General features: G+C 50.3%; 1 protein-coding gene across 1 annotated transcript in view; it reads right to left on the reverse strand.

Moving 5' to 3' along the window:
* Positions 1–922: 922 nt before the first annotated feature.
* The window catches only part of met (MET proto-oncogene, receptor tyrosine kinase), a 210,761-nt gene continuing 194,488 nt past the window's right edge, over positions 923–17,195 (reverse strand). The window contains exons 18-21 of the mRNA XM_072485264.1: positions 7,670–7,779; positions 4,550–4,715; positions 2,089–2,225; positions 923–1,967 (exon numbers count right to left, since the gene is read on the reverse strand). Of these exons, the coding sequence (XP_072341365.1) occupies positions 1,757–1,967; positions 2,089–2,225; positions 4,550–4,715; positions 7,670–7,779 (624 nt within the window). The 3' untranslated portion in view covers positions 923–1,756. The remainder of the gene's footprint in view (positions 1,968–2,088; positions 2,226–4,549; positions 4,716–7,669; positions 7,780–17,195) is intronic.

Consider the following 17,195-nt stretch of genomic DNA (forward strand, 5'->3'; position numbering starts at 1 on the left):
CTGGTTTGAAAGGTTTTGGGAGCCAGAGTGCAATTATAGCATTGTAAAAGCTTGGGTTAACGGATTGTTGTTTGGATTAAGAGGGTTCCTTGTGGAGTATTTAATTAGAGACTTTTGTGTTCAATTGGTAAGATGATGTAACTAGTGGGAGGAGCTAGAGCACGAGGCATTTTGCAGAGAAGCAGGCAGTGCATTTGGTTCTTGGTAGTCAAACCATAATGACAGTTTCTGAAGACTTCAGCTAGAGATCCTGTAATTTCCTGACGGTACTCAGGTCTATCTCTTAAAACAGTTTCAAAGAACATCTCTTAAGCAAGTGTGCCTGGCTCTGCCAACTGTATGTAAAAGTGGATTGAGATCTGGGATGGTTCTGTTGTTTGAGGGGAAGTAATGATGGCAGTTAAGTGTTATTGTGTCATTGTATTGATTAGCATTGTTTAAGGGGTAATTGTGAGCTTTTCTTTGTGTGATGTTCAAGATATTTTATTACTGTGTTAGTAATGAAGTTTGTTTTAACATACCATATCCCTATTTGTGTGTGGAATCCTTCCTGGAGCAAGGTAATCTTTCCTCACAGTCTTACAAAATGAAAATAAAATATTGGGGTTTCCGTCCAGTATCCTAACCACTGCTGGAGTCTGGTCTGGGATCGTAATACTTTTAATATCTGCATCGCAGTCTTGTGATTCATTTATTTTCCCTTTATCTCTTTACAAAATGCCGATATCATTGCAAAATGTTCTTGTTAACTAAAGTTTTCCGAACAACACGAAGGATATCATACGCCTGTTATTAGATTTCTGTTTGAACAAAACTACATTTTACTACATTTAGCCTCCGAAAAAGTCATGGTGGTATAAGCACTCTGCAAAATTGTTGCTCATGCATCTGCTCATATTGAATGCAAAGATAAAACTGGTCATAAGTTTGGACAACCTTTATTCTTTATTATTTACTTAAAAATAAAGACTTACTCTCAAAAAATGAAATGTACCGCAAATATTCTCAGTGATATGTACACTTTCAGTAACAAACCCCTAGCTTCAAGACAAACCTTTAGTGATAATTTTAATGTTATCACTTAGGTGACGTAAGTTAAAAGTAGCCCTTTTACTGGTTAATATTCTACAGTCTTGATTTTAATAATTTAATACCTACATCATTCTTTTCAGGTGCAGTCAGTTACATCCACCGCTGTGACCATTTCAAAATTTCACTGCTACTAAATTCTATACAAGACTGCAATGCTCGTGATGCTCGAAAGAAAAAGTGTTATTTATAAACACATCCATGCTGCAGATGATGTGGGAAATCTAGAGAAAATGTTAGTTCAGAAAAGAAGTTTTACGTGCAATAATAAGATGGTTCAATTTTTATGTTGCTGTTGGCGGTTCCTACTTAATTAAAAATAAACCTATTCTTAATAAAAAAATAGAACATTTCATTAATTTTAACAGGACGGAAGTAGTTTTGATTTTACATCTGTCATAACCGATATTTTTTCTTCCAGTGAACAGCACAATGTTTTACAACAGTCACTACAAGCGGGTTTCCCAAAGATGACAAACAGCCATACAGTCTTCAAATGCGATTCATTTCTGTCAATTTCTCTTTGAAGCATTTTAAGTTCCCACATTTGACACTGTTGACACAAAGCAGCAGATTTCAGACTTGGGGCTTGCTTCTTGTAGCTGCCAGAACTGATTTCCTGCATCGACTGCTGATAAAATCTCCTCTACACACAAACTGCCTTCGATCACACGGGAGCATCTCCCTCCAAATTATCCTGAGATGAATAAGCCGGGGGATAGGGTACTCCGCCACCTAGGTTCACGTAGGTTGTGTTTAACTGTATGTAGTGATCCCCAGTGAAAGTGGAAAGGATGGACGATATTTGTGAAACCACCTCAGAGAACGTTGGCCGTGCTTCGAGTTTAGGGTGCCAGCATTTTAGCATTACTTCATATCTGCAATGGAAGAATATCGAGCAAGTTTTCTATCCAAGCCATTTACCAACATTCATATCCGTCACTTCAGAAATGAAAACTTTGAAATGTCGTCTGAAGCTGTACTTAATAATTTGCTTACAGTGAATCAGGACAGTACTCAGGCTGAAGTAACCTCCTCCCTTGTAACAGGTACATCGTAACATCAAATGAGTCAACGTCAGGATAAGGTGGGGCCCCTCGTGTCATTAATTCCCACAACAGTACTCCAAAAGACCACTGGTGAAAAAAAAAGCTTTTATTCTCATAACTGTAAACCTCTAGGACTCTAAAGAATCACTGTAAAAAGGTACTGCAGTATAGATTTCTGGAATATATCGTGCTGTCCTCCAGGAGTTTGAACTGTGATCGATGGGGACATGGGGGGAGGGTGCCTTGCCTTTCTAATAGGTCTATGGGGGAGATTTTCCCAAATGGAGCCCAAGTGTTCGCACCGTCGTGAACGCCGTCGCGTTTCATGACGACGCGGAACGGGCCCGGGGACGACCGATTTTGTCCCCCTCCCCCCAGGGCCAGAACGGCACTGGAGCGGTTCACACCGCTCCAGCCTCCCTTCCCGGCGCCAAATGGTGCTGCGCCAACCCACGCATGCGCAGTTGGAGCCTCGCCAACCTGCGCATGCGCGGGGGACTTCTTTAGTGCGCCGGCCCCGACTCAACATGGTGCGGTGTTCAGGGGCCAGCAACGCCAGAAAGTCGGCCCAGGGGGAAGAGGCCGGCCCGCCGATCAGTGGCCCCGATCACGGGCCAGACCCCATCGAAGGCCCCCCCCTCTGGGGCGGAGCCCCCCTCCCCCCCTCCCCCCACAGGCCGCCCCCCCCGACCGTTCGCGCAGAGTTCCTGCTGGCAGTGACCAGGGGTGAACGGCGCCGGCGGGACTCTGTCGTATCCGCGCGGCCGCTCGGCCCATCCGGGCCGGAGAATCGGCGGCCCTGCCGATTCCAACGGCCCGCGGCCGGCTCGGAGAATCGCGTGCCGGCGTCGGGGCGGGTTGCGGCGATTCTCCGGGGCGGGGCTCGGAGAATCGCCCCCTATATATCGCCTCAACCTGCATCTAACATGATGAAGCAACTGTGATTCCCAAACAGAATTTTGCACTGTTATCATATGATTAGGACAGGTGCTCAGAAGCTTGGTCAAAGAGGTTGATTTGGAAGAACATCTAAAAGGAAGAAAGAAAAGTAGAGAGGGCAGAGAGGTTTTGCAGAGAGAATTCCAGAGTTAGGGCCAAGGCAGTTGAAAGCATGGCCAACAATGGTGGGTAACTAAATTAGGGGAAACACAAGAGGCAGGAATTGGAGCAGTGTAGCGATCTCGAGAGGGTTGTAGGGCTGGAGGAAGTTGCAGAGATAGTGATGAGCAAGGCCACAGAGCATTTGAAAATAAGGATGTAATGTTTTTACAAATGAGGTGACGCTGGACCAGGAGCCAATGTAGAACAACGATCACAGGAGTGATGGGCGAATATTATAATACCTTTCATAGGAGGCTGGCTGTCCGTTTAAATTTTAGCTGTAATAACTAGTTCCTTAAACTGAAGAGAATGTGTATTATAAATATAACAATTTGATATACAGGAGATAATCTTAATCATTAGTCCAGGAAAGCTGGGGTTCTGAAGAGGGACTCATTTGGAGGGTCCCAATGCTAGTGATCCTTGGCGGGGTAGGGGGGGGGGGGGGGGGGGTGTGTGATGGGGCAGGGGGGAAAAGAGAGGGCTTTGAGTGCCGGTGATGTTGGTGGGGTGGGGGGTTCTGGTTCTGAGCTATCATTTTGAGATTGGGGTGCCCTTTAAAAAAAGGCGCCCCGACCTCTGTGAAGCAGGGTTTGCTGGCATGATTAGGCCCCGACCCTTCTCCGTGGCAGTGCAAATCAAGCCCCCCTCCAAAAAAAAGTGCGGGAAGCTCAGGATGGGTATCGCATCGGATTGGCACTAATTTTCCCACCCATAATGACACTGAGGTATTTTTTGGGAGAATTCCACCCATACGGTTTTGCAGCAGAGAAAGAGGCCCTTTGGCCCTCCGTGTCTATGCTGGCCACTTGGTTCGTAGCCTTGTATGCTACAGCATTTCGAGTGCGTATCCAAATGCTTCTCAAATGTTGTGAGGGTTCCCCCTTCTACTACTTTTGCAGGCAGCGAGTTCCAGATTCCCACCACCCTCTGGGTGAAATGGTTCTTCCTCAAATCCCCTCTCAACCTCCTCTTCCTTACCTTAAATCTATGGCCCCTGGTTATTGACCCCTCTAGTAAGGGGAAAGGTTCCTCCCCAACTACCCTACCTCGATCCCTCACAATTGTGTACGCCTCAATCAGGTCCCTCCCCCACTCATCAGCTTGGTTGTGTAGCGATCCTATGATTTGGCCCATCGATCGTACTGGGCAAGATTCAAAGTAGTTTTACGCCGATTAACCAGAGAAAAAGATGACCTAAATCAGTTCTTCTACTGAGTCACAACTTGCACATATAAAAAGAAACAGCTCTACAGTACAGTTGCTTTAAATTATTGCTAACATGCATGATAAACGAGGCAATACACTACCACGTCAGATTTTGTTGTGAATTTCTGTGTCTGGAGACTTTCCAGGGCCATCCACTTCACCGGCAGTTTGGCACCACTTTTGTTATTAATGCTGTAATATTCCTTCTCATAAATATCTCTTGCGAGTCCAAAATCAGCAACTTTCACAATATAGTTTTCATCCAACCTACAGTACGGATATCACAAGGTTTGATGCAATAAGTGAATGGAGAAATATATTTCACTAACACTCGTACACAGCACTAATGCTTTCATAAGTCCTTTTTACTTAAACGTTACAGGGACCCAGGTTCAATTCCGGCCTCGGGTCACTGCCTGTGTGGTGTTTGCACTTTCTCCCCGTGTCTGCGTGGGTTTCCTCCGGATGCTCCGGTTTCCTCCCACAATCCAAAGATGTGCAGGTTAACCATGCTAAATTGCCCCTTAGTTTCCAAAAAAAGTGAGGTGGGGTTCGTGGGTTATGGGGAAAGGGTGGCGCTGTGGGCTTAAGCAGGGTGCTCTTTCCAAGTGCTGGTGCAGACCTGATGGGCCGAATGGCCTCCTTCTGCACTATAAATTCTAGGATTCCTTTGATTCCATGATAACATTTGCAGAACTTTCTGTCCACGCACCTGTCATGTTAAGGGAGGAAGTAGATCTGCTCCATAAATAGAGAGCTCCTGATGTAGAGTGTAAACCAGGCATTTACGAGTGGGAGGAAGGGAAACATGTGTGGGCCAAATCAGCTCCATCTCTCCTTGTAGATGAATGAGCAGCCAATAGCAGACTTACACTGGCACAAGCCTGGCAGTGGGGTGCTGGTCTGTCCACCCGCTAAAGTTGACGATGTGCAGCACAGAAATGGGAGCTGCGCTGGAAGATAGAATTTATCACTGACCATAACCAAAACATCAGCGCTACCTCTCAAGCAGACAAAGAATTCAAATTTATAATTAAATCCCGTTCTGAATGGCTGAACAACATATGCCACCTGTGAAAAGGCTTGCTTCTCGATACTGAAAAAGCATGAATTATGAATGATGACAAGTGAGGAGACACTGTTATTTGTGGGATAACATTTCATCTTACCCCTTGAGGATAAAGTGCAAAAGAGCTAAAATCAATAGCCCTTTTCCCATGACATTGTTGGTTTGTGTATTGATTCCGAAGGTGAAACAAACTCACTAGTTACAATTAGCGCATTCAAACCTGCAGGTCATGTTGTACTGAAGACCATCAAAGTTTATAGCAATCTGCACTTCTTTTGGCGTAGTTTGACCAACAACCTCAATTTGTACAGCTACTTTAATGTAGCAAATATTGCAAAGCCCATGAAGGAGGGCAAATAAAAAAATAGTGGAAGAGATCGTGGAAATACTGCATGTTAGGCTTTCAAAGTTAGGTGTCATGTTCTGTAGACTGGCTGATATGAATGATGCACTACAGAACATCTGGTTTAAATAATTTATTATGAAACAACTGTGTGGTAAAGATAACTGGAATAAATAACGAACAAACTACTAACGCTAACTAACTATTATAGAGCTACTGCAAAATACGTCTATCCACCAACTTGACTTACTCCCAACTGCCTCGAAGCACAGAGCCGCATGATGGACTTACACGCCACCTGCTGGTCGCCGGTCGTGTATAACTCTATATACAGAATTGCGTTATGCATTTCATCACAGTGGGTATAAATACTGGGTGGGATTCTCCGGTCCCCCAGCCGCGTGTCTCTCGGCAGTGCGCCATCTGCTGGCGGCAGGATTCACTACGCCCGCCGCTTGCCATTGGGATTTCCTCTTGAAACCCCCCATGTCACCAGAAAACCTGTGGGCGGAGGTGCAGGAAAACAGAATCCCAGCAGCCGGGGAATTCTGGTTTCAATGAGGCCTGAAGGAGGGAAGTTTCAGCGAGTCGGAGAGGAACGGCAGAAGAAGGTTCTTCCCATCAGTGATGGCGCTGAGGAAAAGCTGTACAGGACGCCAAAGTAAGAAGACCAAACAACGTGGGCTGTTATTTAGGGCTGGAGAAAGTCACCGAAAATTGATAGAGAGAGGAGACAACTGTAAAATAAAGTTACACTAAATGCACAGTAGAAGATTGAGAAGATTGAACAAATAGTGTTCAATTCTGGTCGCCACACTACCAGAAGGATGTGGAGGCTTTAGATAGGGTGCAGAAGAGATTTACCAGGATGTTGCCTGGAATGGAGGGCATTAGCTATGAGGAGCGGTTGAATAAACTCAGTTTGTTCTCACTGGAACGATGGAGGTTGAGAGGTGACCTGATAGAGGTCTACAGAATTATGGGGGGCATAGACAGAGTGGATGGTCAGAGGCTTTTTCCCAGGGTCAGTTACTAGGGGGCATAGGTTTAAGGTGTGAGGGGCAAGGTTTAGAGGAGATGTACGAGGCAAGTTTTTTTACAAAGAGGATAGTGGGTGCCTGGAACTCGCAGCCGGAGGAGGTGGTGGAAGCAGGGACGATAGTGACATTTAAGGGGCATCTTGACAAATGCATGAATAGGATGGGAATAGAGGGATACGGACCCAGGAAGTGTAGAAGATTTTAGTTTAGACGGGCAGCATGGTCGGCACAGGCTTGGCGGGCCGAAGGGCCTGTTCCTGTGCTGTACTTTTCTTTGTTCTTTGTTCTGTTCTAACGAGGCAAGGGCAAGGCGACTGATGCAGAGGGAGAACTAAGTGTCCTCTGGCAGAGAAATTGTGGGGTGTTTACCAGGGCTAAAAACATCCACAACAAAGTCAAATTTAGCAGTGTGACATCCCATGACGGTAGATCGCGCCACACCAGAGTGCTGTGTGTGTGTGAGTGTTAGGTGTCCTTGTTAATTGTGTTTAGTTGTATTTGGGTGTTGGGCATTAATTCACTGGAATCCGTATTGAAGAGACACTTCAGAGACAACTATTGAAACTGTGGGGTAGAGTTGGGAGGTGTGTGTTTGTAATGTTTAACTCTGTAAGTAAATTATAACACCAACAAATGAAGGCATCATTTAAGCATTACAAACATCTTAAGTAGCTACGTTATCACAGCAACAATGTAGTGCAAAGTACAGGGTGTAATTTAAGTGCTCTACAAAGCAAAATGTACTCTACATTCCTACTTTGATACTCACATGCAGTTTCTTGCTGCAAGATCTCGGTGAACAAACTTTTTGCTTGCAAGGTACTCCATTCCTTTTGCGACATGAAGTCCAAAGCTAATAAGATCCTTCACTGTTGGATTCTGTGATAAATATGCAATGATCAGAGGCTTTTAAAGACACACTTTCTGAAATTGTTAGCTATAGCCTGTTGAGCCTGAAATAAAATGTCCTCCAATGGTGAATTTTGATAAGGTTTTCATGACGTTAGCTTGGCTCAGCTGGTCCCGTTCTCACCGCTGGGTGAGAAGATGTAAGAAAGCTGAAGGTCAACTCCTGTTGTGACTGGAGTACAGAATCTCCACTGGCATTTGAACCCAGTATCGTCTCAGGTGAGACGTTAATGCAGCACCCAGGAAATACTGCAGCAAGTGACATCTTCTGGATTTCTATTCTTTCCTGAACCAAAACTATCAAAAACAGATGAACTGTTTATGGCATCATGCTCTGTGAGATTTGGCTGCCGCACCTCACTACGTAACAACAGTAATCCAGCTTCAGAGAGAATCCGAGGGCAGCAAAACACTGGAAAGTCTTGCTAATGGTCCGGATTTTACAGGCTGTGGCGAAACATGAAGCTAGTTGTTGACCTCAATCTGACAATCTTTGTGGCATGGATTTCCCCTTTCCAACCCTAATTTGAATTTGGCGCCAAGCCGCGTGGATCTCAGGAATCGAGCAACAATGATGTCATTGTGCAAGCGTTGTAGCCAACCACATTAAAGAATTCCCACCAACAGCAAACTAGAAAGTAAAATGCACTGATCATCCTTCACATTTGATATAAATTTACAGGGAGTGAAATAAAAACTGGTTCATACATATTGGAAGCTGAAATATATGAATTAAAAGTTACAATAAAAAAAAATGCACGACACAGTGGTAAGCATTGCTGCCTTACACTCCCTGTATCTGCATGGGTCTCACCCCCTCAACCGAAAAAGATATGCAGGGTAGGACGATTGCCACACTAAATTGTCCCTTAATTGGAAAAAAAGAATTGGGTACTCTAAATTTTTGTTTTTTTAAATGGCTTGCTGCCTCACAGCGGTGGGTTCGATTCCGGCCATGGGTGACCGTGTGCGGTTTGCACGTTCTCCCTGAATCTGTGAGGGTTTCCGCCGTGTGCTCTGGTTTCCCCTCACAGTCCAAAGATGTGCGTGTTATGTGGATTGGCCATGCTAAATTGCCCCTTTGTGCCCACAAATGTCTAGGTTAAGTGGAGATAGGGCAGGGAGTGGGCCAAGGTAGACTGCCCTTTTGGAGGGTTGATGCAGACTCGATGGGACGAATGGCCTCCGTCTGCACAGTAGGGATTCTATGACTCTCACCATATTTTTTCAAAGTGTCAGACTCAGGCTGAGCATGTCGCTCTCCAGCTGTACAGAGACTCAGCATGTCGCTCTCCAGCTGTATTGGGACTCAGCATGTCGCGCTCCAGCTGTGCAGAGACCCAGCATGTCGCTCTCCAGCTGTACAGAGACTGAGCATGTCGCTCTCCAGCTGTATTGGGACTCAGCATGTCGCTCTCCAGCTTTGCAGAGATTCAGCATGTCACTCTCCAGCTGTATTGGGACTCAGCATGTCGCGCTCCAGCTGTGCAGAGACCCAGCATGTCGCTCTCCAGCTGTACAGAGACTGAGCATGTCGCTCTCCAGCTGTATTGGGACACAGCATGTCGCTCGCCAGCTGTACAGAGACAGCAAGTCGCTCTCCAGCTGTACTGGGACTCAGCATGTCACTCTCCAGCTGTGCAGAGACTCAGCATGTCGCTCTCCAGCTGTGCAGAGACTCAGCATGTCGCTCTCCAGCTGTGCTGAGACTCAGCATGTCGCTCTCCAGGTGTAGAGAGACCCGGCATGTCGCTCTCCAGCTGTACAGAGACAGCATGTCGCTCTCCAGCTGTAGAGAGACTCAGCATGTCGCTCGCCAGCTGTGCAGAGGCTCAGCATGTCGCTCGCCAGCTGTACAGAGACAGCATGTCGCTCGCCAGCTGTACAGAGACAGCATGTCGCTCTCCAGCTGTGCAGAGACCCAGCATGTCGCGCTCCAGCTGTACAGTGACTCAGCATGTCGTGCTCTAGCTGTACAGAGACTGAGCATGTCGCTCTCCAGCTGTGCAGAGACCCAGCATGTCGCTCTCCAGCTGTACAGAGACACAGCATGTCGCTCTCCAGCTGTACAGAGACTCAGCATGTCGCTCTCCAGCTGTACAGAGACTCAGCATGTCACTCTCCAGCTGTACAGAGACTGAGCAAGTCGCTCTCCAGCTGTACAGAGACAGCATGTCGCTCTCCAGCTGTACAGAGACAGCATGTCGCTCTCCAGCTGTACACAGACTCAGCATGTCGCTCTCCAGCTGTGCAGAGACCCAGCATGTCACTCTCCAGCTGTGCAGAGACTCAGCATGTCGCTCTCCAGCTGTACAGAGACTCAGCATGTCGCTCTCCAGCTGTGCAGAGACCAAGCATGTCGCTCTCCAGCTGTACAGAGACAGCATGTCGCTCTCCAGCTATACAGAGACAGCAAGTCGCTCTCCAGCTGTGCAGAGACAGCAAGTCGCTCTCCAGCTGTGCAGAGACCCAGCATGTCGCTCTCCAGCTGTGCAGAGACTCAGCATGTCGCTCTCCAGCTGTACAGAGACTCAGCATGTCGCTCTCCAGCTGTGCAGAGACCCAGCATGTCGCTCTCCAGCTGTACAGAGACAGCATGTCGCTCTCCAGCTATACAGAGACAGCAAGTCGCTCTCCAGTTGTGCAGAGACCCAGCATGTCGCTCTCCAGCTGTGCAGAGACCCAGCATGTCACTCTCCAGCTGTGCAGAGACTCAGCATGTCGCTCTCCAGCTGTACAGAGACTCAGCATGTCGCTCTCCAGCTGTGCAGAGACCAAGCATGTCGCTCTCCAGCTGTACAGAGACAGCATGTCGCTCTCCAGCTATACAGAGACAGCAAGTCGCTCTCCAGCTGTGCAGAGACAGCAAGTCGCTCTCCAGCTGTGCAGAGACCCAGCATGTCGCTCTCCAGCTGTGCAGAGACTCAGCATGTCGCTCTCCAGCTGTACAGAGACTCAGCATGTCGCTCTCCAGCTGTGCAGAGACCCAGCATGTCGCTCTCCAGCTGTACAGAGACAGCATGTCGCTCTCCAGCTATACAGAGACAGCAAGTCGCTCTCCAGTTGTGCAGAGACCCAGCATGTCGCTCTCCAGCTGTACTGGGACTCAGCATGTCGCTCTCCAGCTGTATTGGGACTCAGCATGTCGCTCTCCAGCTGTACAGAGACAGCATGTCGCTCTCCAGCTGTACAGAGACTCAGCATGTCGCTCTCCAGCTGTGCAGAGACTCAGCATGTCGCTCTCCAGCTGTACAGAGACTCAGCATGTCGCTCTCCAGCTGTGCAGAGACTCAGCATATCGCACTCCAGCTGAAATGAGACCCAGCATGTCGCTCTCCAGCTGTACTGGAACTCAGCATGTCGCTCTCCAGCTGTACAGAGACTCAGCAGGTCGCTCTCCAGCTGTGCAGAGACTCAGCATGTCGCTCTCCAGCTGTACAGAGACTCAGCATGTCGCTCTCCAGCTGTGAAGAGACTCAGCATGTGGCTCTCCAGCTGTACAGAGACTCAGCATGTCGCTCTCCAGCTGTACAGAGACAGCATGTCGCTCTCCAGCTGTACAGAGACCCAGCATGTCGCTCTCCAGCTGTTCTGGGACTCAGCATGTCGCTCTCCAGCTGTACTGGGACTCAGCATGTGGCTCTCCAGCTGTGCAGAGACCCAGCATGTCGCTCTCCAGCTGGACAGAGACTCAGCATGTCGCTCTCCAGCTGTACAGAGACTCAGCATGTCGCTCTCCAGCTGTTCTGGGACTCAGCTTGTCACTCTCCAGCTGTTCTGGGACTCAGCATGTCACTCTCCAGCTGTACAGAGATTCAGCCTGTCGCTCTGCAGCTGTACAGAGACCCAGCATATCACTCTCCAGCTGTACAGAGACTCAGCATGTCTCTCTCCAGCTGTACAGAGACTCAGCATGTCGCTCTCCAGCTGTACAGAGACTCAGCATGTCGCTCTCCAGCTGTACAGAGACAGCATGTCGCTCTCCAGCTGTACAGAGACAGCATGTCGCTCTCCAGCTGTACAGAGACTCAGTATGTCGCTCTCCAGCTGTGCAGATACTCAGCATGTCGCTCTCCAGCTGTACAGAGGTTCAGCATGTCACTCTCCACTCCAGCTGTACAGAGACACAGCATGTCGCTCTCCAGCTGTGCAGAGACCCAGCATGTCACTCTCCAGCTGTACAGAGACAGCAAGTCGCTCTTCAGATGTATTGGGACTCAGCATGTCGCTCTCCAGCTGTACAGAGACAGCAAGTCTCTCTCCAGCTGTACTGGGACTCAGCATGTCGCTCTCCAGCTGTGCAGAGACGCAGCATGTCGATCTCCAGCTTTACAGAGACAGCAAGTCGCTCTCCAGCTGTACTGGGACTCAGCATGTCGCTCTCCAGCTGTGCAGAGACTCAGCATGTTGCTCTCCAGCTGTATTGGGACTCAGCATGTCGCTCTCCAGCTGTACAGAGACCCAACATGTCGCTCTCCAGCTGTTCAGAGACTCAGCATGTCGCTCTCCAGGTGTAGAGAGACCCGGCATGTCGCTCTCCAGCTGTACAGAGACAGCATGTCGCTCTCCAGCTGTAGAGAGACTCAGCATGTCGCTCTCCAGCTGTGCAGAGACTCAGCATGTCGCTCGCCAGCTGTACAGAGACAGCATGTCGCTCTCCAGCTGTGCAGAGACCCAGCATGTCGTGCTCCAGCTGTACAGAGACTGAGCATGTCGCTCTCCAGCTGTGCAGAGACCCAGCATGTCGCTCTCCAGCTGTACAGAGACCCAGCATGTCGTGCTCCAGCTGTAGAGAGACTCAGCATGTCGTTCTCCAGCTGTGCAGAGACCCAGCATGTCGTTCTCCACCTGTACAGAGACTCAGCATGTCGCTCTCCAGCTGTACAGAGACTCAGCATGTCGCTCTCCAGCTGTACAGAGAATAAGCATGTCGCTCTCCAGCTGTGCAGAGACAGCATGTCGCTCTCCAGCTGTGCAGAGACCCAGCATGTCGCACTCCAGCTGTACTGGGACTCAGCATGTCGCTCTCCAGCTGTACAGAGACCCAGCATGTCGCTCTCCAGCTGTGCAGAGACTCAGCATGTCACTCTCCAGCTGTACTGGGACTCAGCATGTCACTCTCCAGCTGTACTGGGACTCAGCATGTCACTCTCCAGCTGTACTGGGACTCAGCATGTCGCTCTCCAGCTGTACAGAGACCCAGCATGTCGCTCTCCAGCTGTGCAGAGACTCAGCATGTCACTCTCCAGCTGTGCAGAGAACCAGCATATCGCTCTCCAGCTGTACTGGGACTCAGCATGTCACTCTCCAGCTGTACTGGGACTCAGCATGTCACTCTCCAGCTGTACTGGGACTCAGCATGTCGCTCTCCAGCTGTACAGAGACCCAGCAAGTCGCTCTCCAGCTATACAGAGACAGCAAGTCGCTCTCCAGCTGTGCAGAGACAGCAAGTCGCTCTCCAGCTGTGCAGAGACCCAGCATGTCGCTCTCCAGCTGTGCAGAGACTCAGCATGTCGCTCTCCAGCTGTACAGAGACTCAGCATGTCGCTCTCCAGCTGTGCAGAGACCCAGCATGTCGCTCTCCAGCTGTACAGAGACAGCATGTCGCTCTCCAGCTATACAGAGACAGCAAGTCGCTCTCCAGTTGTGCAGAGACCCAGCATGTCGCTCTCCAGCTGTACTGGGACTCAGCATGTCGCTCTCCAGCTGTATTGGGACTCAGCATGTCGCTCTCCAGCTGTACAGAGACAGCATGTCGCTCTCCAGCTGTACAGAGACTCAGCATGTCGCTCTCCAGCTATGCAGAGACTCAGCATGTCGCTCTCCAGCTGTACAGAGACTCAGCATGTCGCTCTCCAGCTGTGCAGAGACTCAGCATATCGCACTCCAGCTGAACAGAGACCCAGCATGTCGCTCTCCAGCTGTACTGGAACTCAGCATGTCGCTCTCCAGCTGTACAGAGACTCAGCAGGTCGCTCTCCAGCTGTGCAGAGACTCAGCATGTCGCTCTCCAGCTGTACAGAGACTCAGCATGTCGCTCTCCAGCTGTGAAGAGACTCAGCATGTGGCTCTCCAGCTGTACAGAGACTCAGCATGTCGCTCTCCAGCTGTACAGAGACCCAGCATGTCGCTCTCCAGCTGTTCTGGGACTCAGCATGTCGCTCTCCAGCTGTACTGGGACTCAGCATGTGGCTCTCCAGCTGTGCAGAGACCCAGCATGTCGCTCTCCAGCTGTACAGAGACTCAGCATGTCGCTCTCCAGCTGTACAGAGACTCAGCATGTCGCTCTCCAGCTGTTCTGGGACTCAGCATGTCACTCTCCAGCTGTTCTGGGACTCAGCATGTCACTCTCCAGCCGTACAGAGATTCAGCCTGTCGCTCTGCAGCTGTACAGAGACCCAGCATATCACTCTCCAGCTGTACAGAGACTCAGCATGTCGCTCTCCAGCTGTACAGAGACTCAGCATGTCGCTCTCCAGCTGTACAGAGACAGCATGTCGCTCTCCAGCTGTACAGAGACTCAGTATGTCGCTATCCAGCTGTGCAGATACTCAGCATGTCGCTCTCCAGCTGTACAGAGGTTCAGCATGTCACTCTCCACTCCAGCTGTACAGAGACACAGCATGTCGCTCTCCAGCTGTGCAGAGACCCAGCATGTCACTCTCCAGCTGTACAGAGACAGCAAGTCGCTCTTCAGATGTATTGGGACTCAGCATGTCGCTCTCCAGCTGTACAGAGACAGCAAGTCTCTCTCCAGCTGTACTGGGACTCAGCATGTCGCTCTCCAGCTGTGCAGAGACGCAGCATGTCGATCTCCAGCTTTACAGAGACAGCAAGTCGCTCTCCAGCTGTACTGGGACTCAGCATGTCGCTCTCCAGCTGTGCAGAGACTCAGCATGTTGCTCTCCAGCTGTATTGGGACTCAGCATGTCGCTCTCCAGCTGTACAGAGACCCAACATGTCGCTCTCCAGCTGTTCAGAGACTCAGCATGTCGCTCTCCAGGTGTAGAGAGACCCGGCATGTCGCTCTCCAGCTGTACAGAGACAGCATGTCGCTCTCCAGCTGTAGAGAGACTCAGCATGTCGCTCTCCAGCTGTGCAGAGACTCAGCATGTCGCTCGCCAGCTGTACAGAGACAGCATGTCGCTCTCCAGCTGTGCAGAGACCCAGCATGTCGTGCTCCAGCTGTACAGAGACTGAGCATGTCGCTCTCCAGCTGTGCAGAGACCCAGCATGTCGCTCTCCAGCTGTACAGAGACCCAGCATGTCGTGCTCCAGCTGTAGAGAGACTCAGCATGTCGTTCTCCAGCTGTGCAGAGACCCAGCATGTCGTTCTCCACCTGTACAGAGACTCAGCATGTCGCTCTCCAGCTGTACAGAGACTCAGCATGTCGCTCTCCAACTGTACAGAGAATCAGCATGTCGCTCTCCAGCTGTGCAGAGACAGCATGTCGCTCTCCAGCTGTGCAGAGACCCAGCATGTCGCACTCCAGCTGTACTGGGACTCAGCATGTCGCTCTCCAGCTGTACAGAGACCCAGCATGTCGCTCTCCAGCTGTGCAGAGACTCAGCATGTCACTCTCCAGCTGTACTGGGACTCAGCATGTCACTCTCCAGCTGTACTGGGACTCAGCATGTCACTCTCCAGCTGTACTGGGACTCAGCATGTCGCTCTCCAGCTGTACAGAGACCCAGCATGTCACTCTCCAGCTGTGCAGAGACTCAGCATGTCACTCTCCAGCTGTGCAGAGAAGCAGCATATCGCTCTCCAGCTGTACTGGGACTCAGCATGTCACTCTCCAGCTGTACTGGGACTCAGCATGTGACTCTCCAGCTGTACTGGGACTCAGCATGTCGCTCTCCAGCTGTACAGAGACCCAGCATGTCGCTCTCCAGCTATACAGAGACAGCAAGTCGCTCTCCAGCTGTGCAGAGACAGCAAGTCGCTCTCCAGCTGTGCAGAGACCCAGCATGTCGCTCTCCAGCTGTGCAGAGACTCAGCATGTCGCTCTCCAGCTGTACAGAGACTCAGCATGTCGCTCTCCAGCTGTGCAGAGACCCAGCATGTCGCTCTCCAGCTGTACAGAGACAGCATGTCGCTCTCCAGCTGTACAGAGACAGCAAGTCGCTCTCCAGTTGTGCAGAGACCCAGCATGTCGCTCTCCAGCTGTACAGAGACAGCATGTCGCTCTCCAGCTGTAGAGAGACTCAGCATGTCGCTCTCCAGCTGTGCAGAGACTCAGCATGTCGCTCGCCAGCTGTACAGAGACAGCATGTCGCTCTCCAGCTGTGCAGAGACCCAGCATGTCGTGCTCCAGCTGTACAGAGACTGAGCATGTCGCTCTCCAGCTGTGCAGAGACCCAGCATGTCGCTCTCCAGCTGTACAGAGACCCAGCATGTCGTGCTCCAGCTGTAGAGAGACTCAGCATGTCGTTCTCCAGCTGTGCAGAGACCCAGCATGTCGTTCTCCACCTGTACAGAGACTCAGCATGTCGCTCTCCAGCTGTACAGAGACTCAGCATGTCGCTCTCCAGCTGTACAGAGAATCAGCATGTCGCTCTCCAGCTGTGCAGACCCAGCATGTCGCACTCCAGCTGTACTGGGACTCAGCATGTCGCTCTCCAGCTGTACAGAGACCCAGCATGTCGCTCTCCAGCTGTGCAGAGACTCAGCATGTCACTCTCCAGCTGTACTGGGACTCAGCATGTCACTCTCCAGCTGTACTGGGACTCAGCATGTCACTCTCCAGCTGTACTGGGACTCAGCATGTCGCTCTCCAGCTGTACAGAGACCCAGCATGTCGCTCTCCAGCTGTGCAGAGACTCAGCATGTCACTCTCCAGCTGTGCAGAGAACCAGCATATCGCTCTCCAGCTGTACTGGGACTCAGCATGTCACTCTCCAGCTGTTCTGGGACTCAGCATGTCACTCTCCAGCTGTGCAGAGACCCAGCATGTCACTCTCCAGCTGTGCAGTGACCCAGCATGTCGCTCTCCAGCTGTACAGAGACTCAGCATGTCGCTCTACAGCTGTACAGAGACTCAGCATGTCGCTCTCCAGCTGTTCTGGGACTCAGCATGTCACTCTCCAGCTGATCTGGGACTCAGCATGTCGCTCTCCAGCTGTGCAGAGACCCAGGATGTCGCTCTCCAGCTGTACAGAGACTCAGCATGTCACTCTCCAGCTGTACAGACACTCAGCATGTCACTTTCCAGCTGTACAGAGACTCAGCATGTCACTCTCCAGCTGTACAGAGACTCAGCATGTCGCTCTCCAGCTGTACAGAGACCCAGCATGTCGCTCTCCGGCTGTACAGAGATCCAGCATGTTGCTCTCCAGCTGTACAGAGACTCAGCATGTCGCTCTCCAGCTGTACAGAGACAGAC

The sequence above is a fragment of the Scyliorhinus torazame genome, chromosome 19, assembly GCF_047496885.1.
Source record: "Scyliorhinus torazame isolate Kashiwa2021f chromosome 19, sScyTor2.1, whole genome shotgun sequence".
In the NCBI taxonomy this organism is placed as follows: Eukaryota; Metazoa; Chordata; class Chondrichthyes; order Carcharhiniformes; family Scyliorhinidae; genus Scyliorhinus; species Scyliorhinus torazame.